At 49.8% G+C, this 26194-nt stretch overlaps 8 protein-coding genes across 8 annotated transcripts; 6 read left to right on the forward strand and 2 right to left on the reverse strand.

Annotated features, from left to right (window-relative positions):
- Window positions 1-606: 606 nt before the first annotated feature.
- Window positions 607-2640, forward strand: MIND_00347200 (Major facilitator superfamily transporter; the record flags this gene model as incomplete). Its single annotated transcript, XM_037360319.1, has 9 exons — window positions 607-792; window positions 846-956; window positions 1008-1108; window positions 1156-1349; window positions 1395-1418; window positions 1466-1960; window positions 2008-2162; window positions 2209-2304; window positions 2353-2640. The coding sequence occupies 9 exons, from the start codon at window positions 607-609 to the stop codon at window positions 2638-2640; spliced, it is 1650 nt and encodes a 549-aa protein (XP_037223204.1).
- Window positions 2641-2931: 291 nt separating this feature from the next.
- Window positions 2932-7033, reverse strand: MIND_00347300 (Importin N-terminal domain-containing protein; the record flags this gene model as incomplete). Its single annotated transcript, XM_037360320.1, has 16 exons — window positions 2932-3573; window positions 3629-3855; window positions 3902-3975; window positions 4137-4222; window positions 4272-4645; window positions 4692-5235; window positions 5286-5603; window positions 5649-5760; window positions 5811-5938; window positions 5991-6107; window positions 6155-6206; window positions 6255-6524; window positions 6579-6712; window positions 6764-6856; window positions 6903-6974; window positions 7028-7033. 16 exons carry the CDS (start codon window positions 7031-7033, stop codon window positions 2932-2934), a joined length of 3249 nt encoding a protein of 1082 aa, XP_037223205.1.
- A 304-nt stretch (window positions 7034-7337) lies between these two features.
- On the forward strand, window positions 7338-16069 carry MIND_00347400 (TOG domain-containing protein; the record flags this gene model as incomplete). Its single annotated transcript, XM_037360321.1, has 24 exons — window positions 7338-7593; window positions 7639-7921; window positions 7972-8260; window positions 8311-8413; window positions 8460-9366; window positions 9419-9678; window positions 9729-9856; window positions 9909-10089; window positions 10144-10502; window positions 10553-10673; window positions 10719-10913; window positions 10965-11179; window positions 11229-11382; window positions 11433-11584; window positions 11636-12832; window positions 12882-13526; window positions 13579-13840; window positions 13889-13962; window positions 14011-14153; window positions 14199-14439; window positions 14493-14767; window positions 14815-15656; window positions 15702-15777; window positions 15829-16069. Exons 1-24 carry the CDS (start codon window positions 7428-7430, stop codon window positions 16067-16069), a joined length of 7509 nt encoding a protein of 2502 aa, XP_037223206.1. The 5' UTR covers window positions 7338-7427.
- A 107-nt stretch (window positions 16070-16176) lies between these two features.
- Window positions 16177-17807, forward strand: MIND_00347500 (Dihydroorotate dehydrogenase; the record flags this gene model as incomplete). The annotated part of the gene is made up of 6 exons (XM_037360322.1): window positions 16177-16482; window positions 16529-16601; window positions 16650-16708; window positions 16758-17062; window positions 17108-17325; window positions 17380-17807. 6 exons carry the CDS (start codon window positions 16177-16179, stop codon window positions 17805-17807), a joined length of 1389 nt encoding a protein of 462 aa, XP_037223207.1.
- A 39-nt stretch (window positions 17808-17846) lies between these two features.
- MIND_00347600 (BTB domain-containing protein) lies at window positions 17847-19477 on the forward strand (the record flags this gene model as incomplete). The annotated part of the gene is made up of 10 exons (XM_037360323.1): window positions 17847-17964; window positions 18014-18072; window positions 18124-18307; window positions 18354-18415; window positions 18469-18580; window positions 18634-18716; window positions 18763-19089; window positions 19148-19157; window positions 19202-19261; window positions 19314-19477. The coding sequence occupies exons 1-10, from the start codon at window positions 17862-17864 to the stop codon at window positions 19475-19477; spliced, it is 1164 nt and encodes a 387-aa protein (XP_037223208.1). The 5' UTR covers window positions 17847-17861.
- Window positions 19478-19651: 174 nt separating this feature from the next.
- MIND_00347700 (uncharacterized protein) lies at window positions 19652-20596 on the reverse strand (the record flags this gene model as incomplete). The annotated part of the gene is made up of 1 exon (XM_037360324.1): window positions 19652-20596. The coding sequence occupies one exon, from the start codon at window positions 20594-20596 to the stop codon at window positions 19652-19654; it is 945 nt and encodes a 314-aa protein (XP_037223209.1).
- A 600-nt stretch (window positions 20597-21196) lies between these two features.
- MIND_00347800 (Pectate lyase C) lies at window positions 21197-22784 on the forward strand (the record flags this gene model as incomplete). The annotated part of the gene is made up of 17 exons (XM_037360325.1): window positions 21197-21212; window positions 21263-21284; window positions 21334-21468; window positions 21520-21562; window positions 21613-21706; window positions 21754-21785; window positions 21838-21880; window positions 21933-21961; window positions 22014-22019; window positions 22071-22086; window positions 22137-22151; window positions 22206-22231; window positions 22281-22315; window positions 22371-22446; window positions 22486-22511; window positions 22563-22695; window positions 22746-22784. 17 exons carry the CDS (start codon window positions 21197-21199, stop codon window positions 22782-22784), a joined length of 786 nt encoding a protein of 261 aa, XP_037223210.1.
- A 489-nt stretch (window positions 22785-23273) lies between these two features.
- Window positions 23274-26146, forward strand: MIND_00347900 (ELMO domain-containing protein; the record flags this gene model as incomplete). Its single annotated transcript, XM_037360326.1, has 13 exons — window positions 23274-23536; window positions 23590-23722; window positions 23755-23844; window positions 23899-24245; window positions 24295-24394; window positions 24444-24722; window positions 24768-24803; window positions 24855-24966; window positions 25019-25163; window positions 25211-25357; window positions 25413-25572; window positions 25619-26000; window positions 26055-26146. The coding sequence occupies 13 exons, from the start codon at window positions 23274-23276 to the stop codon at window positions 26144-26146; spliced, it is 2286 nt and encodes a 761-aa protein (XP_037223211.1).
- Window positions 26147-26194: the final 48 nt, after the last annotated feature.

Below are 26194 nucleotides of genomic sequence, written 5' to 3' on the forward strand. Positions count from 1 at the left end.
CAAAGCAAGCTGACTCAACGAAGCAAGCGGCCCACAATCCAATCTTATCGGCCCATTCAGTGTCGCGTAAAAATATGTCACATCAAATGTTCTCTGGTGCGACCAGCGACACCACATTTCAAGGCCGGAAATCTACTCTGCGTAATGTTACATATCGACGCGTGTCGTTCCTGCCGCTACGAATCCGGCGTCCGCAGTCTAATTCCCGTCGGATACGGAGATCGGCGGTACTATACCAAGACAGCAATCAGACTCGAAAAAGCGGCAGAAAGGCATCCATGAAGGTGGCGTGAGGTAAGAACTTTGACTCACCCTGGTCTCAAGTATGCATAAGTGACGTGGTCAGAGAATTAGGTGAGTAAAGCTTTGGAGAATGGAGAGCGTTTGAACTTGCCACTATTGATTCCAACTCCGGAAGACGTACGGCTTACCGAGCTTATGACTAGGGCGTAAACACCGCTCTTTCGTCATCCAGACTTTTGGCCGATTGTGAAGGCTAAAATTCTGGCATCCGCGCCGCGTCATGTTCAGCCGAAACGCGGCAGAATCGATATATAGTCTTTTCCATTGACTCCTCTTGCACCCACTCCTCTCCTCAAACTCGCCATGTCCTCAGGCCCAACACCTGTTGCCTCTCGCGCGGCATCGCCAACCGTTCGCGACTCCACTTCCATTGTAGAAGAGTACACGGAGAAGAAGACAACCGCAGAGGATACCATCACTTACCCAGAAGGCCTCAAACTCGCCTTAATAACAATCGCCCTATGTCTTTCCGTGTTTCTAGTCGCCCTTGTCCGTGTTTATTTTTTTTGTACCTTTTGTTTGACTTAGTGAGAGTTTTTCAGGACAACACGATCATAGCCACTGCCATTCCTAAAATCACGACGCAGTTTAACAGCCTAGACGATATTGGCTGGTATGGCTCTGCGTACCTCCTCACAACGGCTGCATTTCAGGTATTCCGCTATGCCTTATCAGGGCCATCCATAGCCTAACCCCAGCCGTAGCTGCTCTTCGGTCGATTTTACTCGTTCCTCTCGATAAAATGGGTCTATATCGTCGCAATTTCTATATTCGAGCTGGGTTCCCTGATATGTGGGGTTGCTCCGTATGTGCTCTGAGCCCCAGTTAGCTTTCTCCTTTTACCTCTACCAGTAACTCGTCAACTCTGATCGTCGGTCGTGCTATCGCAGGCCTCGGTTCCGCCGGTATATTCTCTGGGGCCCTCATAATCGTCGCAAACACTGTCCCACTGGAAAGGCGGCCAATGTACACTGGTCTGATCGGCGCGATGTACGGAATTGCTAGTGTCGCGGGTCCATTGATGGGCGGTGTCTTCACTGATAAAGGTAAATTTACTCTTGCCGCGCTTTCTCTAGCTCACGGCGACCCAGTTACATGGCGTTGGTGTTTCTACAGTAACTATTCATGCTTTTGGTGTGATGCTAAGCTAAAAGCACGCTAGTCAACCTTCCCATAGGCGGGGTCACCCTCTTGGTCATCACGTTCTTTTTTACCGCTCCAGGGGTTGCGCGCAAGACAGCCAACAACACTCCCTTCTGGTCGCGCGTCATGAAGTTTGACCCAATCGGGACGGTCCTCTTTATCCCTGCCATTGTTTCTCTTCTCCTCGCGCTTCAATGGGGAGGCAGCAAATACGAGTGGAAAAACGGGCGCATTGTTGCCCTCTTCGTGCTCTTCGGAGTGCTGATCACGGGCTTCATCTTTGTTCAAATATGGCGACAAGAAGATGCTACAGTACCTCCTCGCATCCTGAAACAGCGGAGTCTGCTCTTTGGCAGTTGGTTCTCCCTCTCACTCGGATCTTCTTTCTTCATTCTGGTGTACTACCTACCTATCTGGTTCCAAGCAATCAAAGGCGTATCGGCCGTCAAGTCTGGTATCGATAATCTGCCCATGATTCTCTCGTTGGTCATCGCCTCCCTGATCGCTGGTGGAGGTATGCGAGTACATTCCACCCATGTAGCCTTCCTCATCATTTTCTAGTCATCACTGCTGTTGGATATTACACGCCTTTCATGATCCTATCCTCCGTGCTTATGGGTGTTGGCGCGGGACTTATCACTACATTCACGGCAACGGGGACTGGCCATTCACATTGGATTGGCTATCAGATCATCTATGGCTTGGGCGTTGGATTTGTGCGTACCGGTTCATCTTCACTACTCATTCTAATCGCGTCCGTAGGGTATGCAACAGCCTATCATGGCTGCGCAAACCGTGCTATCGCTGGAGGACATCCCCACCGGAACTTCGCTCCTCATGTTCCTACAAACACTCGGGGTAAGTGACTCTTTTCTTTTTTTGTGCTCGTTACCGACAGTGCGCCAGGGAGCATTGTTCGTATCTGTTGGCCAGAATGTATTCACCAACAAGCTCGTTGAAGGGTTGAGAGAAATTCCTGGTGTCGACCCCACTATCGTCCTCAGTGCGGGAGCAACATCTTTGCGGCAGAGAGTCGCCAGCGAACTGGTGGGTGCTGTGGTGGAAGCCTACAACAAGTCTCTTGTCTCGGCTTTCTACGTCAGCGTCGCAATGGCCAGTCTAAGTATCATTGGCGCCTTAGGCATGGAGTGGAAGAGTGTGAAGGGCAAGAACATTGAAATGGCTATGGGCTAGATTTAAAATGACGGTCGTTACAGTATAGGTTGTACGATTTTGGGGTGTACAATACGGAACAAAATAATGCTTTCAAACACTGGATTAGAAAACTAGAGGGCGTTGAAATGGTGCACGTGATGGATAAGACGTAGAACGACATTAGAATTTGTACGATTTTTTGTAAAATAAAAAAATGCTTTCAACCGGATCCTTTCCGAAAGCAGATGACATTAACAGTAACTAGTGGAGTCTCTATGGTCATGAAAAATATCCCGCGAATAGATGTCGACGTCGAACACATACATGTCTTCAAGCTCCTGGCACAAACACTCCCAGACCCGCAGCCTGAACGGCGCCGGGGTCTTCCGCATTCAGCGCGCCAATTAACTGGATAAGCTCTGCTCGAATCTCGTCGCCAACTTGATCTGGCGCACTGGGGTCGAGCACGTGAGCAAAGACGGGCAAGAGGTTGGAGATGAATGGGTGCAAAGCAGCGCCGTTGGTTCGGAAAAGGTAGAACAAGGCGCGGAATACCGGTCGGTTCTCGAGTGGGTCATTGCGAAGTGGTAAACCTCCAACGAGCACAGGCAGCACTTGGTCGAGGGGCACTGCTGACACGTTTCTTACAATCATACGAGAAACAGCCCCAGCAGCGTTGTCTTTGGCGTTGAGCGCGTTGGACGGGGAGTCGGCCGTGACATTGAACAGTGGTCGAAGAGCTCCGAGGAGAGGGAGGTATTGGGGAGTCAAGTCCATCTCTGAGTTCTCCACAAGCAAGCCAACTGCGAAGGCAGCATTACTCAGAACATCAGCTTCAGGGTCACCAAGGGCCTTGAAGCAGAGTTCGAGAAGTGGCTCAGTTGAGGGAGTAATGGCGCCTTTCATTCCAGAGATAATCTCAGCAAGGCATCCGATCGTCGACGACCGCTCATTGAGAGAGCGACTTTTTTTCTAAAGGACGACATGTCAGTTTCAAGATGTCGTATACCATGAGACGACGACGAACATAGTATTTGGCAATGAGCGGGTAAAAGGTGCTGAAGGCCGGTGCGAAGTCGGCACCAAGTGCATTGGCGATGGCGGAGACAACATCACCAGCAGATGCGATCAAAACAGTCTCGTACTCTGCTTGATCCTCGGGAGCCTCTTCATCCTCATCCTGGTCAGGATCTTGCTGGCATTCGGCCTTTTGGTCAAGGATTTCAATGGCCATCTTGGAGATTTCGTCCAAATCTAAACCGATCAGCGACATCATCTGAAAATAGGCCGGATCACGCACGGCCATCAACGAACGCAGGCCCAATTTTTGTGATGGTTTCAGCGAGACTGTTGCACAGTGTGGTCACGACAGATCTGTCAGAAAAGTCAGGACGACCAGTATGAGAATAAATGGATCAGAAACAAGTCAGAAAAATAATAAATAGTCTCATGCGCCGCAGCGTCGAAGTGAGCTGAGTAGTTATTTCATCTTGGAAGGGGGAGGGATGATAGTAGATTTGGTCGTAAACACTCACTTGTTGTCCTCCGTCTCGTACATCTCCAAGAGCGCTTTGAGAGCATGCTCATTCAGGTCCTTGACGGTACTTGGGAGCGGTGCATACTGCTTGCCTGATCAAAGTTACGCTTATGAATCTAAAGAAGTTGCGCACATTGAGACCGGCTTGCCATTCAGGAGCCCCGCTAAGCTCGTAGAAAGTGCGTATAATCTCCAGCAGCGAGTCGGTCGCACTTTTTCGAATGCCTTCATAGTAGTGTGAGAGTAGGTCGATCAGTTGCATAGTGCATTGTTCGACGAAAGGCAGGAACTGGGACTTGGTGGCAGCAAACAGGGTGCCAATTGTGTCGGCTGCGATTTCTTTCTCGACCGCGATGGCGCTGTTTGCGTCCATCATTTTCTCCACATCGATGTCCTCGATCTCCACCATGTTGTTACCATTGACGTCGACCTTTTCGTCAACAATTGTGATGGCATTTTGGGGATCACTTCCAGTACCGAATGCGTTTGTTGCTTCGAGAACGGAGACTGGCAATTTGTTCAGGATAAGGAGTAAAAATAAGAAGGGACTGACACTCTTCGCCTTGTTCGACCTGTGCACAGCTTTTAAGGAGCGCGGGAACAACTTCCTGCAGGTAAACAGCAAACTCGTCCTCGAAGACTTTGGCCATGACACCGAAGAAGAGGAAACTACATTCGCGCAGACGCGGACTGCCTATCTCAAGACCTTGGAAGGCTTGTTTCATCATTTCCGGGAAGAAGGGCCGGAAAACATCTTTGCCCACTGCCTCCGCGAATGTCCCAATCGCATCAACGGTGATACCACGCAGCTCGACCTCCTCGCCTTCATTGGTCAGCGAAAGGAAGGGCTGAAGACGTTCCATGATAGGCTGGAAATATGGCAAGAATGCTTCTTTCGCGGCATGAGCAGCGCTCCCCATAGCTCCTATGACCACCGATTTGACAGAGACGGGAGCGGTGACAAGCAGCCCAGTAAGGTGCTCCATAATCCCGGTAAGGTAAAGACCGATGTGGTCATGGAGGATTTCGAGCAAGGCATCCAACGCTGTGCAAGCTGCACGCTGGGTGGCCGGGTCATTGACAAGGTTCATGATGCCCTACAAATGAGTTAGACAAAACCAACGACAAGTTCGAAGCTTGGACTTACTGGGACAAGAACTTCATGTCGCGCAACGCATTCGTCGGAAAGCCATTCACACAGACAACAAACAGCAACGCAAGAGGCTTTTCTGACACCGGCATCACTGTCTTGGATTCCGGCCTCGATAACAGGCCAGATGGCACCCAACAGGGGCGTCATGTACTCGCTGCAACCTTCAACACAGATTCCCAAAGCCAGCATAGCTCCACGACGATTGTTAGCATCTGATGAAGAGAAGTACTCTGTGATCAGATTCCGCAGAGGAGGGAAAACCTGCGAAGGGGGAAGCCCAGTCGCCAAACCATCAATGATGCGAAGAGCAGACTAGCGGACTGTGAGGCTCTATAGACTATGGCACACAAGACTCACCCGTGAAGGAGCATCGTCGTCCACATCCTCAGGCTCTTCCTCGGCGGTGATTGGCATGAGACCATGGAGGATAGGCCCAGCAAGATTGTTAGACTGAATCTTGGATTTCTTGCTATCGTAAGATATTAGTCTCAAAATCAGCAAACGTATTGTCGACCCTACTAGACGATGGTCCAGTTCAGCGCATTTAGCGACAAGACACGAAGCTCGGGATCGAATGTTCGGTTGCCACCGAGTTGCAGCAAGAATTCGGCCAGTTCAGGAATATGCTTGCCAAGAACAGGAACTTCCTGCGCGTCGTTAGCCCTTCGCGGTACTGCGCAGAGAGAGAAAAGATATGACCAGTATAAGCAAGGTTTCAAGTACATCGAACAGTTGACGCGCTCCAGGTTCGTTTCCGCTCTGGACGCACTGGCCAATGACTTGCATGATGAGGGGAAGCGATGCTTGGAAAGCTTTCTGTTTCACGTCTTAAGAATCGATATGACCTTTTCTTGTATGCATACCACTTCTGCCTTGTCTTCCGCATCAAGGTAGGCGGCAATGACACTCATAGCCCTACAGTCAAATCAAGATGTGAATGAGCATACCCGAGAGCTGACGTACCGAACAGTCGTTATGCGGACCTCGAGGCTTTCAGGGTCGTTCAGTAGGCCGGTGAAAAGCGTGAACAAGCCATCAAGGTGCTCCTTGAAGCCTTCCACGATGTTGTCGAGCACAGTGTAGAGGATGAATATTCCGACTTCGCGGTGAATGGATTGAGAAGAGGTGCAGGTCGTTTGAAGGAAAGGTAATAATTCAGGCCATGCACCCAGGGGAAACTCGATGTTGGCGACGGCAGCAATGACACGCGCCACCGAATGACGAACGAGGTTACTGGAAGAGATCGACGCGTTATAATAGAAAGCATTGGACGGAAATGGGACATACATAGGGTCAGCGAGGACTATTTCGAAAAGTTTTTGCTTGAGTTGCCCACGATCGTTCTGAGCAAGCTGAGTCCACAGAGATCCGCTATTCTGTGCGACGCGTTTTCGCATCTCTACGGCAGCCAGTTGGCGAACCTGAATGTTTGTCAGAAGGACAAATAGCTGATAAAAGTTATCTGGGCTTACACCGTCTGTGGCAGCTGAGGTCGCGATGATCTGAGCTAACCCGAGAATACATGTCGCATTTTTGTAGTACTCGAGGTTAAGTTTTGCGGTTGCCTAGAAAGCGATCAGAGAGTAGAGGCGCGATGAGAGGAGATCTTACGCCTTTAACCTGAAGCGTGTCGGGCGATGTTGCTTGAAGCAGGAGGTCATGGAGACCTTGGACATAGGTGGGCTATAGAAACGATTAGTATCAAGAGAACACAGTGGAAATGCAGGGCGTCCTACATCCATCGGGGGGAGAAAGAAAAGGGAGAGAGGCGGGGATGGTGATGGTACAGGTGAAGAAGGATGGAAAAAAAGTTTGTTAGGAAATTTTGTTGATGCTCTCACGCGTTGATCAAGCTGGCTGCATGCGCAAGGAGAGTCAAACACGCGTCCATGTCCTGCATAGTTTGGACGTGGGGCGGAACCACTTTAAAATAATATAAGAATTAATAATACTACGGCACTCTTGGTCTCGAGACTACCGAAACCTAGTCATCTTGCGTTTCGACTAGTATCTAAACCATCTTACCCTTCGACACCGACCCTGCCACTCAAATCCTCGCCATTCGCGCGGCTCAAAGCCAAGTCGGCTCCCACCACTCACTCCTTCGATTCAATCCGAAACTGGATTGCTGAAACTATGTCGAATGAGGAGATAGGCTCGAAGCCAAGCTGGCCCTCCTCAAACGAAGTTTTCGAACAATGGGACCTTGCGATGCGCGTCGCTCATGACACCCTTCTCAATGGAAGGGTCACTGAACGCACACAATTCATCCATGACCACATCCTCCCACTATGCGACCAAGGTTTGAACTGAAAGACATCCATTCATAATGCCTGAACAATCGTAGAGCTTGGTTCGCGCCAAACAATGGATATATTTGCTCTTCTCACCAGCACTTACCCGCGCTACACCGATTCCGAGTCGCGTGCTGCAGTTGAACAAGTTGGAGCTGCCCTCATTCGTCAGGATACAACATTGGCTGAACCTGTCGTCATTTGGCTCAACTCCCAATCCACCCACGCCAATGCCCCAACCGATATATTCGCTCTTCTGTCCTGGGCTTGCGCGTTACTACCATTGGTTGTCGACACTCCTCAGAAAAACGAGCTTTTGCGCGTCCTAGCTGACTTGTATGATTCTCTACTTTCGTCACCGCGCGTAAAGCCACCACTTCGCACAGGCGGAATTACCCGCGTTCGGAGGGCATTCCGAGGCGTAAGCTCCCAACTTTCATTCAATTTCTGCTGATTGTGCTCGAGATATCAAAACAACTTCCCGATATCATAAGCACCCTCCTCGGTTTACGCGCTATTCCACTGTTAGGAACCACGATTGACGTAGTGATTCATCTAAAACACACGCCTGAACCTGTGGAGGCGCGATTGAGTGCTGAAACTAAAGCTGCTGTTCTTGACCTTTACTGCAAGGATGTTATTGAATGCAGAACTCCAGTACCTCGCCACATTCTCGTGGGTCCTCAGACTCTGCTTCTGCTGCGTTAAACTCTCATCATCTCTAGTCCTCGCTTGAGCTCTTCATCGCAACCTACGTGGAGTCAAGCAACTTTGACTTGGTCGTCCTCCCGTCTCTAGAAAAGGCGCTGAGTAGATCGAGTATAAGTGGTGGGTGTTATTTTAGCTGCAATCCAAGTTCGTTATCGTTTCTCAGGTGCTTGCGCATTCTTGACCACATACAAGAATCCGATTCCAGTGTCAGCTTATCATCGATTATTTGGGCACATTTTGCCACTTGCTCGCAATCCCTCATCAGTCTCTGAAGTTGTCCAACTGTTCAAATCTGCCATCGCTCATTTACGCGCCAATGAAGATCAATCCCAAGAAGTAAACACGGCTTTACAGAAAAGCCACGATGATATTATTTCACTCCCTCGCTCGCGTAAGACTGCGAGCGGGACACATCGAGCAACTCTTTATGGCATGTTGGCTGGTCTCGGTACTCCGGCCGATTCATCTCTCGACGAAGACGTTTCCAGTCTTCTCACCCTGCTGGGAGGCGAATCTGCCCCTGATGCAGCCGTATCTCTTGGCGATTTACTGACTACATGGATCGGAATCCTTCTGGCCACCAAGCCTTCAGCGCAAAGGGTTCAAGAAATCGGGGCTTCCGTAGCAAAAGGAATGGCGACGAAATCGAATGCAACCCTCCGAGCAACTTGGTGGTCTATTGGTGCCACCTTGTTATGGAATGATCATCTCCCCAATACTGGCTTCACTCGTCCTTTGTTGCCTGTGTTTGATACAGCGCTTACAGCAGTTGGGACAGGTTTGACGGCCAAGGAAGACGTCTTACAAGAGGCAGTCGTTGCAGCAGCATGCTTGTTGCGTCTAGCTGATATTAGCACGGAGCTGGCTAAAGAAATTGCTGGTTTAGCGACAGTGCGGGCTCTCAGTACTACAACGACCGGTGACAAGGCCACTTGGCTTTTCAACGAGCGTGTCTACTCCCGAATTGGTGTGCCCAGAGAAGGTATTGACCCAGACGTTGTTGCACAAGATGCTATATGGTGTGTCCGAGCACTAGCGGGAGCATGGAAGATTTCGCCAACAACACCGACGTATGTTTGTCTGCCAGTTTGATCAGCCTTATTGTTAACGCGCGGACCATAGCGCTCAATCGCGTTTAGGCAGCAGTCTTCTCCATTTCGCCCTTCGACCACATCCCAGGGTTCGCAAGGTGGTTATCGACACTATCAGCGCTCATCCCGGCGCCGGGGCTACCGTTATTGCTGGAATAGCTGCCTATGTATCGAAAAACGCTGCTTCCAACGGAAAAGTAGCTCATTGCGCGGCCTTTCTGGCTACTGGCATAGATCATAGCGAACAAGCAGTAGCAGAAGTGCTCATATTTGCTCATCATCACCTTATCAGTAAGTTTTGTCATGCGCTCTGCTCTGCGCAACAACAAAGCTGCTTTCAGACGCGCCTGGCCGCCAAACATGGATTGACATCTGTCAACGAGCCGGCATTGATCCGCGAGATGTCGTTGTTCGGCAGGGAGAACGAATCGTAGATTTGATCCTCGCTGGCGCTGCCGAAGATCCGAAGGTGCGTCGTTGAAAATTCCTTTCCAACTTATTGCGCTGATGTTACATGCTAGACCGGTCTTCCTGCTGCCTCGTATGCTGCTCTCACCACAATTGTCTTTGTTGCGCCAGACCTAATACTTCCTCGCATCGTTCAACAATTGCAAGCTGACATTGACTGCAACACTCTGAACTCATTGACTGAGGAAGAGTTGGGCATGTGGCGGATGCCAGAAGGCACGGCCTTCATAGACGGTATGCATTCCTTTACCTCTTCGCAACCTCCACAGGTTAAGTTTGTTGTGATAGTTCTCGCTTCGGCAAAAAATGAAACCAAAGCTCCACAAAAAGGGAAGGACTTTGAAATTGCGCGGTGGGAAGCCGAAGTCCGCAAAACGCTCGATAGCAAGAAGGCTTCTGGAACTGCATTGACTAAGCAGCAGCAAGCCCAACTGCAGGCACAACTAGCGCGTGAAAGTGTCGTTCGGCAACGTGTCAATACTCTCAAAACCAATCTTATCCGCGGGCTGGCGTTCATCCGAAGCATAGTCGCTGCTTCCACTCCAGATCTTCGTGTCTACGTACCGACAATAGCCCAACTTCTTTTAGACGGTGCTCTAAGGCAGGGCTCATTGTTAGTTGGTGAAGTGGCACTGGAAACTTACCTGGTCCGTGACTTGCTCTTCCACTAGTTTTTCTCTCTCTCAAGCTCTTCTAGGAGCTGGCTAAATGTTGCTCTGATCGACTCGATACTTTCCGACTGTGGCTTGCTATTGCCACACTTCGAAGTCTTAATATTGACTCCGTTCCAGAAGACATGCGAGCTGAACCACTAAACAGTATGTATTGTTTTCTTGCTGACGGTCTTCTCATGATTCGGACAGATTTGGTCATTCGTGTGCTATTGCGCTTTCGCTCCCTGTCAGAACAAGTTGCATTCGATTCTGCGACCTTTTCATACGCATTCCCTCTTCTCGCCACCATTCTTAAACAGGGCGGGATACAATATGAAGACGAGGACGAAAGTCTCGAGCAACTCGCTCTAACGATCGAGATCGTCAAGTTCCACTGTGGAGAATGTCAGTTACTTTTCTGGCCCTGATTTACTGAACGCCAATAGTTTCTGGCAGTCACTGATGCCGCATTCCCTCGTAAACAGACTATCGAAGCTCTCTTGGCTGCTTTGCGCCAACAACTAAAGCTTGCCAAGGAAGCTAGTTCTGCCCTCGTTGAACTAGGAGAGGCAGCACATGCGAATGCTTCCCGAGATGAGATTCAAATTTTGTTGCAAGGTACATTAGCCCAAGAAGCACACGTCCGAACTGCCTGTCTTCAGACCCTTCAGGTAGTTATATAATAACGATAGGATCATTTAACACTGATATCTTCTGCAGCCCTTCGATCTTACCGACTTGGATTGGAGTCCAGAGCTCTGGGCCGCATGTCATGATGAAGACGAACAAAATACACGACTTGCGCGCCATATTTGGGACGACAACGGTCTTGACATACCAGAGTCCTTCCTGCCAGAGCTTCTTGCTATGTTGGGTATGTGTGTCATGTGACAAATTACCCGATTCATTCATACTTGCATCCAGGTCATGATAATGTCTATGTTCGTCGTGCAGCAGCCCCTTCAATTGCTGAAGCGGTACAACAATGGCCTCAAATCCTTCATACCACTCTTATTATTCTCGAAGACTACTATCGTAGCAAGGCTAAAATTTTGGCGCCAGAGTTTGACGAATTTGTGAGTGAGCTTCTAATTTTTTGGATGATGAAAGGACTGAAATGAATTGAGGGCATGGTCATTGCAGCCACATTGGATCGCTCGGACCCTTGGCAGGCTCGAGCTGCATCATCCGCTGTGTTCGAGTTACTTGCACCACTACTCTCGGAGGAAGAAGTCGAACCATTTTTCGTCTTCTTAGTCCAAGACGAAGCTTTGGGTGACAGAGCTGCCGAGGTCCGCCAAGGCATGCTTTCCGCTGGTACAGTTATCATCGATCTGCATGGCGCAAGCTGCCTTTCAGTCCTGATTTCGATGTTTGAAGCTCATCTAGCCCAGCCGAGCCCAGCAACCGAAACTGGCGACCAGATTAAAGAAGCTGTAGTAATCTTATTTGGTCGGCTCGCTCGTCATTTGGATGCTACGGACCTTCGAGTCCCGTCTATAGTCGACAGATTGATCGAAGCACTTGAGACCCCTTCAGAACAGGTCCAGATAGCGGTTTCGGACTGCTTGTCGCCTTTGGTCAAACTCATGGGCGACAAGTTGGCCCCGCTTGTCGACAAGCTCATGACTGAGCTCTTTGATGCTCCTAAATATGCTGCTCGACGTGGTGCTGCTTACGGTCTGGCTGGTGTGTTGAAGGGCACTGGAATTGCAGGCATGAAGCAATTTGACATCATACGGCGTCTCCGACTGGCGTCCGAAGACAAAAAACGCTACGAGTCACGCCAAGGGACCATGTTCGCCTTTGAAACCTTGTCAACAACTCTCGGACGGCCATTTGAGCCTTACATCACATACGTGTTGCCATTGTTGTTGGCTTCCTTCGGAGACTCCACCAACGATGTTAGAGAAGCAACTCAAGACGCTGCTCGCATCATCATGGCAAACATGTCCGGATATGGCGTGAAACTCATCCTGCCTTCTCTTCTGTCCGGTCTCGACGAAAAACAGTGGCGTTCAAAGAAGGGTTCAATTGAGCTCCTTGGTATGATGGCGTACTGCTCGCCACGACAACTATCTCTCTCTCTTCCCATTGTCATTCCTCGGCTAACCGGTGTCCTGACCGATTCTCATGCTCAAGTTCGTGCGGCCGCGAACAAAAGCTTGAAACAATTTGGTGAAGTCATCACCAACCCTGAAATCCAATCACTGGTCCCTATTCTGCTCAAAGCACTCGTGGATCCAGGCAAAACGCCTAATGCACTCTCCTCACTCCTTAAAACGTCCTTCATGCATTATATAGACCATTCGTCACTCGCTTTGGTTTGTAACGAACATTTGGGACACATCTTTTCGCGCTCACGTGATCTAGGTTGTTCCGATCATTGAACGAGGTCTCCGCGAACGAGGAGCCGATACGAAAAAGAAGGCTGCCCAGATTGTCGGAAATCTGGCGTCACTGACGGACCCGAAGGACTTTGTGCCTTATCTCTCAAAACTACTTCCAATGGTTCACCAGGTCCTTGTTGATCCTGTTCCCGAAGCCCGTGCGACTGCGGCCAAAGCGCTCGGTACTCTTGTGGAACGGCTGGGTGAAATTCACTTCCCTGATCTGGTTCCTGGCCTTTTGAGGACATTGAAAACGGACACATCGGGTGTCGATCGACAAGGCGCCGCTCAAGGATTGAGTGAAGTACTCTCTGGTCTCGGTATGGAGAGACTCGAGGGATTACTTCCTGATATTCTTGCAAATGCTCAATCACCTAGGCCAACTGTCCGTGAAGGCTTTATGTCGCTACTTGTTTTCTTGCCCGCGACATTTGGATCCCGCTTCCAACCACATCTTCCCAAAATCATCACCCCTATTCTCAGTGGTCTGGCCGACGTGGAAGAGTATGTTCGCGAGGCAGCCATGCGCGCTGGGCGCATGGTTGTCACAAATTATTCATCAAAAGCCATTGATCTCCTCCTGCCTGAACTGGAACATGGCATGTTCGATTCTTCATGGCGTATCCGGGTAAGCTCAATCAAACTACTATTCAAAAACCAATGTTCACAATGTGTAATAGCAATCGTCGATCACCCTCGTAGGGGAGCTTCTTTTCAAGGTATCGGGCATTTCGGGGAAAACATCGGACCTCGATGAAGACGAGACAGCGGAAGTAGTGGTCTCGGAGTCCTCTAAACGCGCCCTTGTTGAAGTTCTTGGGACGGAGCGACGCGACCGCATTCTTGCTTCTCTTTACCTTGTTCGTCAAGATGGTGTCGGCGTCGTGCGAACCACTTCCATCCAGATTTGGAAAGCGCTCGTCAATAACACACCGCGGACAGGTCTGTTCAACGCATTTTTGACTTCGCGTGTTTGACATATGTTTTCAGTTCGTGAAATTCTACCTGAGCTCGTTCGCCAGATCCTGTTCCTCATTTCCAGCAATGAGTTCGAGCAGCAGGAGGTTAGATGACTACACGGAGGTCCATAGCCAAGCTAAACATTATTACAGACAACGGGGAGGACCATCGGAGAACTGTGCCGCAAATTTGGAGACCGTGTACTCTCAGAGATGGTTGCTATTCTCCGAACCAATTCGACATCTCAGGACTCAAGGACGCGTGAAGGGGTTTGCTTAATGCTGAGCGAGATTATGTATGCCTTCCTATCTTGGATTATTGCAGGGTTCACGATTTTCAGGGAAAACTCGACGGAATCACAACGTGAAGGCCACGATGATGACATAATCGCCATAGTCCGGGGAGCCTTAGTGGATGATGAATCGAACGTCAGGACAGCAGCTGCGAGGGCATTTGATATTCTACAAGAACATATCGGTCCTAAAGCTATCGACCAAACGATCCCAACCCTTCTTGATGCTCTGCGTCAGCCTGGTAAGAGCTCGGGCACCGCTCTAAAAGCTCTACGGGAAGTCATGAGTGTGCGTGTTTCTTTCCACACCGTGAAGTTTATATTGACCTCACTTTGCAACAGGTTCGGGCATCGACAGTATTCCCTGTGCTCATTCCAACACTGACCGCGACGCCCATGACAGCATTCAATGCTCGCGCACTGGCCACATTGGTCACCGTGGCTGGCACGGCACTGAGCAGGCGATTGACCACGATTATGACTGCACTCGTTAGGGTTCTTGAAGATACTCAAGATGAAGAGCTTCAAGGCGCGGTCGACGAAGCAGTCCGAGCCCTCTTGGCCTCCGTTTCTGATGCGGAAGGTCTTAATACCCTGATGTTATTATTACTGGGATGGTAAGTCTTGAAATACTACTGGAGTAATTCGTAATTCTGATTGTCAGGGCGAAACACGATTCTCCGAGACGGCGGGTCAGCGCTTGTGACCTTTTCGCGATTTTCTGTGAGGAGTCGACAGAAGATTCGTCGCTCTATCGAGTGGACTGGATCCGACAATTGGTTTCTTTGTTGGAAGACCAGCAAGTACCAGTCCATACTGCGGCATGGACAGCTCTTGATGTATTCGTCAAATCACTACCCAAGGACGAGTTAGAGCCTTTAGTTGTCCCCCTACGACGAAGTATCGAATCAACAGGTGGTCCTGGTCACCATGTACCAGGTTTCGGTCTGCCCAAGGGTATCGCTCCAACGGTACCCATTATCATCGCGGGCTTAACCACCGGAAGCAACGAGCAACGCGAACAGGCGGCATACGCCATCGGAGACCTTGTGGAACGAACAGAAGAGAATGCTATCAAGGCTTATGTGGTCCCTTTCACCGGACCGCTCATCCGAGTCGCTACCCAAGCAGCCACTTATCCGCCACCGGTCAAGACAGCGATCCTTGTTGCTCTCACCACGATGTTGGAGCGCATACCTGTCTTCGTCAAGCCATTCTTCCCTCAATTACAACGGACTTTCGTCAAAAGCGCCAGCGACCCTGCTAGTGTGGTGGTGCGGACAAAAGCGGCGCAAGCTCTTGGTGCCCTGATGCGCAATCAACCACGAGTCGATCCTGTCGTCACAGAGTTGATCACAGGCATTGGGTCCAATGACGATACTCTGGGCAGCAGTTTGATCCTAGCCTTGAGTCACGTGGTCAGAAATGCATCACAACATATAGGAGAAAAAGCGAGAGATTCTTGCGTTGAGCTTGCCAATGAAGCATTTCGAGAGACTCATGATGGTGAGAAGCTTTGCCACCATGACCGAAACCAGCTAACGTCGATAGAAACGTATACCCGTGCTATTGGTGATCTAATCAAGTCGCTTTCCGTCTTCCCCAATCTTCTTCGGCCACTCGTAGAGTATGTAATCTTTATGCATCAACTCTCTTCTGGTGCTCACAAGCGAACCAGAGCACATCTCGTTGGTGGAACACCCCCTTCCATCATTGCTTCGCAAACAATTCTAGCGGTCGTGACTCCAGATCAAGACGCAGAGACGCCAGAGTTAAATCTGTTCCAAAAGCTGTCACTGATGCCCGCGGTCATGCAGAAGATTAAAGAGAGTCTTGGAAGTGATAAGCCGTTCATCACCCGGCCTGCGCGAGAGGCTCGGGATGTTTTGAGGACGTTGGAGGAGCAGGGCGTACTATGACGTGTCGCACCCTTATAAGTAGATTGCGGAAGAATGTCGAAAATTTCCTTATGAGGCTTGGAGCGTTCTTTTGCTTGTGTTTGTTTGGCCTTCACGTGCCCATTTCCATGTTTCGCCATTCACGACTGGCTCAGTCGCTCCGCCCAGGCTTTGCACGACATGCGTCAACTCGAGCACCATCTCCTTCTTCTCCCATTAGAAATGGGGTTTATGGCACAGTCTTAGTTGTGTCTGCCGGTCTTTTCACGATTTACTACTTGGACGCGCGCTCTGCGATACACCGTTACGTTTTCACTCCCCTGCTACGCAATGCATTCGACGCGGAAACTGGTCACAAATTAGCCGTCAGGATACTCAAAACTGGGCTGGCTCCGAGGGACCCGGTGGTGGATGATGCTCGTCTGAAATCGTCAGTAAGTTTTCCCCCCCGGGTGACGCGACAAAAGCATGACATAATAGCTTTGGGACTGTGAGTTCTCGAATCCGGTGGGGTTGGCGGCAGGTTTTGACAAGAACGGAGAGGCGATAGACGGTGAGCACATCATTCTCTACGGGATGAGCATATGGTGATGCTGGCCAGGGTTATTTAACCTGGGCTTCAGTTGGGTCGAAATCGGGAGTGTAACACCTAAACCCCAGGTGCGCGATATGTCTGATCCACTTTTCCTTACTCAGACGTTATGGACAGTCGGGAAACCCACAACCCCGCGTCTTCCATCTTCCAGACGACCTGGCGCTTATAAACCGCTATGGATTTCCCTCAGAGGGTCACGCCGCTGTGTTGTCTCGACTTCGCGCGAGAATACCGCGTTTCTCTGACGACTCATCCTCCGCTTCGTTCCGCCCTGGTTCAGTGCTTGCCGTCAACCTTGGGAAAAACAAGGAATCACACCCAGACTCGATTGAAGATTTCGTTGCGGGAGTGAAAATGTTTGGAGAGTACTCGGACGTTCTGGTCATCAATGTATCGAGTCCAAATACTCCTGGCTTGCGGTATGTCCTGGAATAACCCTTTCCGCTATCTTCTGAGCGTATCAGAGGTCTCCAGAATCGGCAGGCACTTGAGAATTTGCTGGCTGGCGTGATAGAAGCGCGAGAGCAGATTAGTACGAGGAAACCAAAACTCGTTCTCAAGATCGCGCCGGACCTAACAGAGAGTCAACTGGTCGAAATGGCAAGCGTGATCGCGAGCAAGGCCATTGACGCAGTGATCGTGAGCAACACCACAACCCAGCGGCCTGCGAGTCTGGGAGATCGTGCGTTTTGGCCGTTATAAACCTTTTTTTTTCAACATTATTGACACGACTTAGTGAACAAGTCTGAAATAGGCGGCTTGTCTGGCGCCCCGTTGAAGCCTTACTCACTTGCGGCGCTCAAGACTCTCCGCCAGAATTTACCCGCTACTATTCCTCTCATTGGATGCGGCGGAATTTCGACTGGGGCTGACGCATTAGAATACGCCAGGGCCGGTGCCTCACTTATCCAGGTTTACACTGGATTTGGCTATGATGGGGTGGGAACTTGTCGACGAATTAAAGATGAGCTTGCGGGAGAGTTAGAGAAGCAAGGGACAACTTGGTCGGAGGTGGTGCAAAAGGCAGTGTCAGAGTTGAGTTTACAAGAGACACAGAAAGCGGCAGATGGAACGAGTAGGATTAAAGAGCTCATTGCAGAGGCAGAGGAGCTTAGGAGGATGTTAGATCGACTTGGAGAGTCGACACATTTAGAAATAGCATAACACGGCTGACTAATTGGTGTCGATCGCTTGGGTACAATTCTGGCGGCTACCGCCATGGCCACTCTTGTAGGGCCGTCCCCTTCTATCCTGGATTCCCCAAACAACTTCGCCTACCGGCGGTGTGGGCAGGAGCTGCACATCTTGGACTCAAATACTGGTATAACGAATGATCGCCTCGACTCTCTGCATGGTTGACGGTTTGCAAGGACATGAATTGAGCAAGCATTCGGACCTATGGTTTCAAGATGGGTCTGTCATCTGCCAGGTTGGTAGCACCTACAGTTGCGAGTAATCGACGGCTGATCGTGCTTCACAGGCAGAAACTACTTTGTTCAAAGTTCACTACTCGCAACTTTCGCGTCACTCCGTTCTCTTCAGAGATGTGTTTACGCTGCCTCAGCCACCCCGCTCCCGGGAGCGGGGTCAGCTGAGGGTTTCTGAAGATATCGTGGAAGACTGTGAAACTTGTCCATTAGTAGTTCTGCAGGATAAGGCTGACGGTGCGTATTAACGACACAACACCATTCGACCTTAGAAAACGTATAGACGTGGGCAACTTCATTGCCGCATTATACGACGGTCCAAACTTTGGGAATAATGGCCGTGAGGTGTGTTCCAGTTCAAACCAGTCAAGCAGCTTATTCAAAGTGTGTGTGCAAAGGACTTTGCTATTGTATCAGGTATTCTTCGGTTGTCCACCAAATTTCTCGTGGATTCGCTGCGGGAAAAAGCGCTCGCCCATTTATCCATTGCCTGGCCTTCAACACTGAAAGGTCTGGTTTGGTCTTACTCCAGAATGAGCGTGTTGCCGACCCGTTTCGCTCAGGCTGGGATCTGCGGGAGGATGTTGCCCGATCATTCGAGATGCAGACCTCAATGAACGGGGGCCACTTTTATCCTTCTCCCATCGTGTGTGCTGGTTAACTTTGGCCTGCCTTAATTTGACCTAATCTAGGCGGTCATCAACCTAGCTCGCGAAGTGACAGCACCCAGCCTTCTACCGGCAGCATTCTACGACTTGTGTCGATACACATTTTCTCAGATTTATGAGCCTTCTCAGGACGAACCACTTTACCAACCCTCAGACGCTCCGTCATTGTCTTCGGCGGACATGGCGCGTCTGGCCATCGGGAAAGAAGCAGCCCAATATGCTATCACCACTCTTATCCAATCTATGGGTGCCGCCCAGACTGCCCAAAGGCAGCAAGGACATTTTAGAAAGAACTCGACAGGGTTCATTTGCATGTCTGCGGCCGCGTGCCGAAAAGACTTTAGCGAACTGGTCAAATCTCCTTCCTTTTTACCCCATCGCATGCTGACCTTGGACAATGCATTCTTAGACACAGTTAGGTTAGTGCATCCACTACACAATTATTCCCAGCTAATCTTATCAGCCACCTCTCACTATCTATTCGATCGGGAACGAGGTCAGAGCGATCCTCTTTATGTCTCAGGTATGTCTTCCTCAGAGACAACAAACTTGGCCTTACTCACTTTGTTCTGCAGAGGAGATTGGCCAACTCAAGTCAGCTGAATTCTCCGAGTGCAAGGCGTGTGCACGCTCACTTGAAAGCTGGGCCTCTCGAGAGCGCAGCAAGATTTGGGCCATGATTAATGTCTGGTTTCGCTTAGAACAGCCGGTTGAAGTGCCTCCAACCACAACCTCATGAGGCACAATAGCCTCGTATACTCACTGACTATTGGCGATACCAGTTTGTAATATCTAATCTTTGTTTGTACAGTTTTAAGAATACAAGAATTGCTATCGATACAATCAAGAAAGTCCGGTCATTCCACCAGCTACCCCAGTAGCAGCAATTCGGGCTTGAATGTCAGCTTTGGAGTCACATGCTATACTCGTTCCCGGCTTGTTTACAAGCGGAAGCGCAGCACAAACAAGACCACCAGCGCAAGGTGTCGTCACCAAAAGAGCCTGCCACACACTGAGCGAATGCGTCGCCAATGCAAGCTTGCTCTCCATCAGAGCATGAGGCTGAAACGTCGAGAGTGGCAAATTGAGCGTTCAATCTCTGGGCGTCTAGGCCATTCTGCAAGCGGAAATCACTGGAGCTCGCCATTGGAGATGAAGCAGCAACGGAAGAGGTGGAAGACTCTGAGCCATCTATTCCTCCAGTCGCACCTGTTTGGTCGATACGGTTTTTGATGTCGTCTGGGGCGTCGCAGGTCACAAATGTGCCTGGTTCGGTAAGAGAGGGGAGGGCAGCACAAACAGTGCCTGTGGAACAAGGGAAAACAACAAAGCTGCCGTTGAGGCAAAGGCCAGTAGCCGTCCCAATGCAAGCTCTTTCATCGTCACTGCACGGCGAATCTGCGGTGAGCGATGCAAATTTAGTGTTGAGCTTCTGAGAATCCAGACCATTCTGGAGAAGGAAGTCGGAGGTAGAGTTGGCCACAGGACTGCTGGTCGTTGTTGGTGTTGGGTCAGACCCATCAACACCACCAGTTGCTCCAGTTTGCGCAATGCGATCAGCAACGTCGCTGGCTGTATCACAAGTGATGCTTGTCCCAGCTTTATTCACAAGTGGCAACGCAGCACAAATAGTACCACCAGAGCAAGGTGACAATTGGAAGTTTCCCGCCACACATTGAGCAAAAGAAACTCCAATACAAGCTTGCTCTCCATCGGTGCATTCAGTTGAATTCGTGAGGGTCTTGAATTTAGCATTAAGTTTCTGGGCGTCGAGGCCGTTTTGGAGACGGAAGTCGCGCGAGAGGAGAGGCGCGCTATGTGCCATCAAGGCGGCGGAGAAAATGACGAGGGGGATCATTATGAATAGAGAGAGGATGTATGTCGTAGTGGGGAAGAGAGAAAAGCAGTATTGGTGGACTCTTCAAATTGCTCATTGTTATATGTTCCTTTGAAGAACAATGGCCACTTGAGATTACGGCACCTCTACAATAAGCAACGTCAAAGTCTAGCTAACTTAAGAAAGCACCTTCTGCTTGGAGTTTATGCACCTTGAAGCCTACAAGTTCGACGTTCGTTCCAAGTTTGTTCAAAGGGTTGAGATCGCTGATGCGATCAGCTCACGTGAGAGTTTACCTTTCTTTCAAACGATCACCGTCGAATCTGCTTTCGATTCTAATGATTGAATATTCCGCGCAGTCAGACTCGGCGGTCGATTTTCTGGACAACTTCGGATTCTGACTCTGAATCTCTTGGCATCCGGGTCATTCTAGGTGACGGTCCGTCCGGAGCCGCCTTCGAGCTCCCAAAAATACGACGTTCAACCGTGGCCTAATAGAGTGATTATGCAAACCAATGTCGGAAATTTTCTTGGCGCAAAACTCGAGACCTCGTCGTGCTGTCTGTGACGGACCGGATTCATGCCGCAAGTCGAGTATAAAAGCTACCCCAAGCCAGGTCAATGTACCTCACAAGCAGTTTGTCTAATCAGCCATGCTTAACCAGCTCTTCACTGTTGTGTTTCTAGCCACCGCCGTTCTTGCTACACCGTGCGTAACTTGGAGCATTTTTTATGGATCTGTTAACATGTCTTCCTAGCATTGCAAACGGCACCTTCGTTGAGAAACGCTCGGCCACCAACGTATGGCCCACAGCGCCGACCACCAGTAGTCTCAGCAGCGCAAAAAGAATTGCTGCTGGTACTACTTTCACTCCCAGCGCTGCATATACCAGGTTTGTGTTGTGCTTCAGCTGTCTTGCTCCCCATCTTATCCTCTGAACTAGGTTTGACCGAGGATCTGGCGCTTGCAAAGGCCAAAATGAAGGCGTATGTTTATGTCCCGTCACTTCAAAACGCTTGACTCAGTCGGTCTCTAGGGCGACTCAGATGCCGTTTTCCTGCTCGAAGAAGGTGCTACTTTAAGCCGTGTCATTATTGGCGCCAACCAGGCTGAGGGCGTACACTGTCTTGGTGCGTCGCTGATCTTCAATGGGCATCACGTCTCATTATGATGTCAGGCTCCTGCACTTTGGATCACGTGTATTTTGAGGTCAGTTTGATTTTGGAGACATACCTCACTACGATTCACAGCTTTGAACCAGGATGTGTGCGAAGATGCGATCACAATCAAACAAACCAGCTCTTGTGAGTGGACAGGCCACTGCGTTAGAACCACGGCCCTGATTTGCATCGACAGCCGCTGTTTCTCGTATCAACTACGGAGGCGTGAGTTTCGATTTCAGACCATTTTCAAGTTCCCAGTATTGATTTTTTCTAGGCCAAGGTACCTTGATTCAGCAACAACTCACAGCCTTACTGATGCTCCTGCTCATAGAACGCAGATGACAAGAGTGCGTCTGATCCCTCTGGCTTTGAAACAGTGCATTGATATTTCGTCTAGTCGTTCAGCACAATGGTCAGTGTCACGATGGTTGCTTCATTAAAATTCGGCTGAACACATGGTATACAGGTGCAGGAACGGTTATCATCAACTCGGTATGCAGTCGAGAAGCTCAGAGTGATTGTCAGCATAACCTTTTGTCAGTTCTACGCGGAAAAATTCGGCAAACTCTATCGCAGGTTAGCAGCATCTGGTACTCAGTCATCATGGAATACTTAAGATGTTACTCTCTAGCTGCGGCAACTGCAAGACTCAGTACACGCGCCACGTTGAGATCAACGACGTTTGGGCCGTCTCCGTCAGTGCTAATGTGCGCTGCAATATCAGGCATTGATTCTTTTGGACACAGGGAAGCACCCTCGCTGGAATTAACACGTATGTCAACTCAGCTTTCGTATCACCAGCAAAGTCTCAAAGCTGACGCAGGAACTATGGGGACACGGCCAAGATCAGGACGACCAAAATTAGCGGACTGTCCGTGAACAACGCGTGCACCAAGTATACGGGCAACAATAGCGGGGCAGAACCAACCAAGACGGGATCTGGGCCAGACAGCCAGGTGAGTTTTCAAGTCCCCAAAGAAATTCTGTGTTTATGAACGTGTTCCAGTATTGCTTGTACAGCTCATCCGATATTACCACGGCATAAGTCTCCACTAAAATGATGTTGTACAAAAATGTGACGCGATTTTGCAATGGAAACTTTATCCAGTGAAAGCCCCAGAAAAAGAAGATTCTAGTTAAGTCAGGATCTATGGATGGACGCGAAGGTTAAACGTAAGAGAACGTCACACCGTGACATTCTCCACCATTCTCTTTCCCTGCTGAGTTATTCCAACCTGAACGTTCCCTACCTCCCCCTGTCATTTCCTCGCCATCACCATTCCCTTCTCCCGCTCTGACTTGATCGCTTAAAAAGTACGTTTCCCAACAGTTCGAAAAACCCCTACGAGATGAGATTCCGAGATATTTGCACGTCAGTCGGACTGGTGGGCCTTGTGCTCGCTGGAGAGGACGCTATTTTCGCTTTCACTGAACCAATTCGCTTGTGTACGCTGGCAATACGTGTATCTAACCAACCTTTGTAGGAGCGACGCTCTGAAAGAGAAGAGACACGGGAAAATTGTAACATAGTTGGATGTCTTCGGGGACTCCGCCAACCCCTTCTAATGGCGGCCCAGCCGTACCTTTAGTCCCTACCAACACTGTAACAACTGCCTCTGGGCTGACTGTACGCACGCGTATCGATCCAGTCCTCACAGTTGATGACGTTGTGCGACAACTTTGCGTCAACCTTAAACTCAAAGACCAGCCTTCCAACTTTGCCCTCCGAGATGAGACCGACGAGTTGGTCACGAACGACAACCTGAGAAGAAAGATTAGGGCCAAGGTCAATCTCAAGTGCGTTTGCTTGATAATCTACTCTATTTCATTTTTTATTCAACTTTTCGTAGACTGGTTAATGCACCTTCACGAGAGGCCATGGAGACTGCAGAGAAACTCCGCCTCCGCGACGACACGAATGCTCTCAAGATGACACTTTTTACGCTCCAGAAGTACATTCGGGCAAGTCGCTTGCTCGAGCCGGTTTTCGCGGCCACTAACGTGGCGGACTGCAGGAGGAGCAATTTGCGCAGTCGTTTATAAACTGCTCTGGTCTTTCCGATCTCATTGACGTTATATTTGGTGCTCATGGAAATACCCTTGCTGTTCGTGTTTTCATTTCAAGGCCTCAAGATTCCATTTCTTACCAACATATCCAGTACGCGTTAACGGCAATGCAAAACTTGATGGAGTTGGACTATGGCTGGTCTTCCCTAGACGACGCTTTCATCTTCCAAGTGGTCCAAATTCTTTCGTCCCCCCAGTCGCTCATCAATGTATGTCGGCCAGCAACTGCCATACTCAAGAAATTAGTTGAGGCGGATCCCATGACCGCTCCTGGGCTTCAGATTGCTGGTTCGAGTCGTGGGACTTCTGTTCTCCCGCCTGGCTCTGTTTATCGCTATGGGTTCTCTGTCGTATTCGAACAAATGCGGAAAGGTCGAGGCTTTTTGGAAACAGTGATTAGTCGACTAGGCAGTGCCGATACCGCCATGGCACAATATAGGTATGCAGTACCTTCTCCTTGTCGCTGTTTCACGTTGAATCGCCTCCAGCATGATGTTGATAAATTCACTTCTTTCTCATGCAAGTGACACCCGGTGGGAGGAGTTTATAGCAGAACTTGAGCGACTCAATGTCCGGAAAGCCGTCGTGGTGCGACTTGCTTTATTTACCTCGCTGCATTCACCAACCCCTTCAATAGCGTTTGATGTCGTCTCATACCATCGAGGACCTGACGTCATGCATCCTGGACTTCCAAGCCAACTTTATTCGTGTTATACATAGAAAGAAGACCACCCCTGTCGATCTCGAAGCAGAGCCTTCTCATGTTGTTGCACTGAAGGGTATCTGGACCAGTAGCCAGCTTTCAGAGCAGACCGACGAGAATGGTCAGCTACTCAAGTGGAGGTTATTAGGCTTGGGCTCCGAAAACATTGAGGAGGAGTTCAGCGACGTTGGCATGCTGGGTTTGGAGTGCTTGGTATGTCCTTGGCCGACTCGTATCTGTTCTAACCAACACTTACAGCGGAAATTCATCGAAGGAGATCCAGACTTCCCCAAGGTGAGAAGAATAGCAGGTTTCTTGAACTCCCTGAATCAAACCCTCCCGCAGATCATCCAAGAGCAACTGAGTAGGCCACTTGCGCGGCGGTGTCCGGTAGCCAGAGCATCGAACGAGGTCGTGGAAATCCTTTCGGAGCACTGGGCCATTTTCGCCCCTGGATGTACGTTTATATCTCATCCTCCGTTGCTCGACATACTCAAGTCGCTCTGTAGACTCGACATCAACAACTTTCCAGCCATTCTTCCTTGATTTCTACAGGGTCCACTCCCTCGCGACCCATTTCTTCGTTCGAATGTGGAGCGAAAGCGGGGCCTCCACTGATGACTTCGCGAGAGTGGCCGCTCTCGTTCGTAGCCAGTTTGTGTTTCCTTAACTCTGTGTCTCCGTGGCCTGATCTCCAACAGAACGAAAGTCTCGCTACGAATGGAGAATGTTCGACCTTGGCATGAAGTTGAACACGATTTCAATGCGTGCGAGTATCGCACCGTCCGGGAACGACAAATGAAGGAGTTGGAGGTGGAAGACGATCTGCTCAGCAAGATTCCTATACGGTGGGTCAATGCTGATTTTTTTGCCCCCCTGTGGGTTCCTAACTTGCCGCTCAAGAAATCTCCGTGCCAAACTTTATAAGGAGTCGTATGAGTTTGTGCGACAGCAACGAATACAATGTTTAATGCAAGGCGCCTGGTTTATCAACGCATTACCCGCAAACTCGACCAGTGCCAATCCACGGCGGCCTACTCGACCCTGGCGATTCCTTCGACTGGTGTGTCTTCTTTTTTTGTGTGTTCAAGTTCATCTAATATGGCCAGGACCCTGGAATGAAATATCTTCATTATGTGGACAGCTCAATCAAGTTTGCCATTCGCAGTGGACTGGAGGACCTGCCAGAACGCATTGAAGTTGCATCAATCAGTGAGATTGCGACCGGGTCATGTGCTGCTCCACCTCACGTGCTTCGTGAGAGTGATCTGCCACCGACATTCCCTCCAGTTGCATCACCGCTTTCCTTCTCACTGCTGAGCGCACATGAGGGCTCGATAGCAGATCAAATAGCGCCGGACCAATCTCGATGGGCGGACTGGACAGACGGACTGAACATGCTTAGGCGAGACGGTGGTCACGTATCGTCCAAGGAGACGGCTGGTTTTGTGCAGGCACTCACAGAGATTGGGTTGAAAATTAAACTGCTCGGTGCGTCATTTGGAGTGGTTTGGAAAAGACGTAGCTGACATAATGAACCATTAGATTTGTCCGGTGAGATGGTGGAAATACCCAGTGGGTTGGTTGCTGGACCACCCCCTTCCAATACGGATTTCTTTTTCTCTGATTTGGTGTAACTGCTTACTCTAGATTGATTGGCTCTCAAGTAATTGTACTACCTTGGA

This window comes from Mycena indigotica (assembly GCF_014461135.1).
Source record: "Mycena indigotica strain 171206Taipei chromosome Unknown Mind.scaff0003, whole genome shotgun sequence".
NCBI lineage: Eukaryota > Fungi > Basidiomycota > Agaricomycetes > Agaricales > Mycenaceae > Mycena > Mycena indigotica.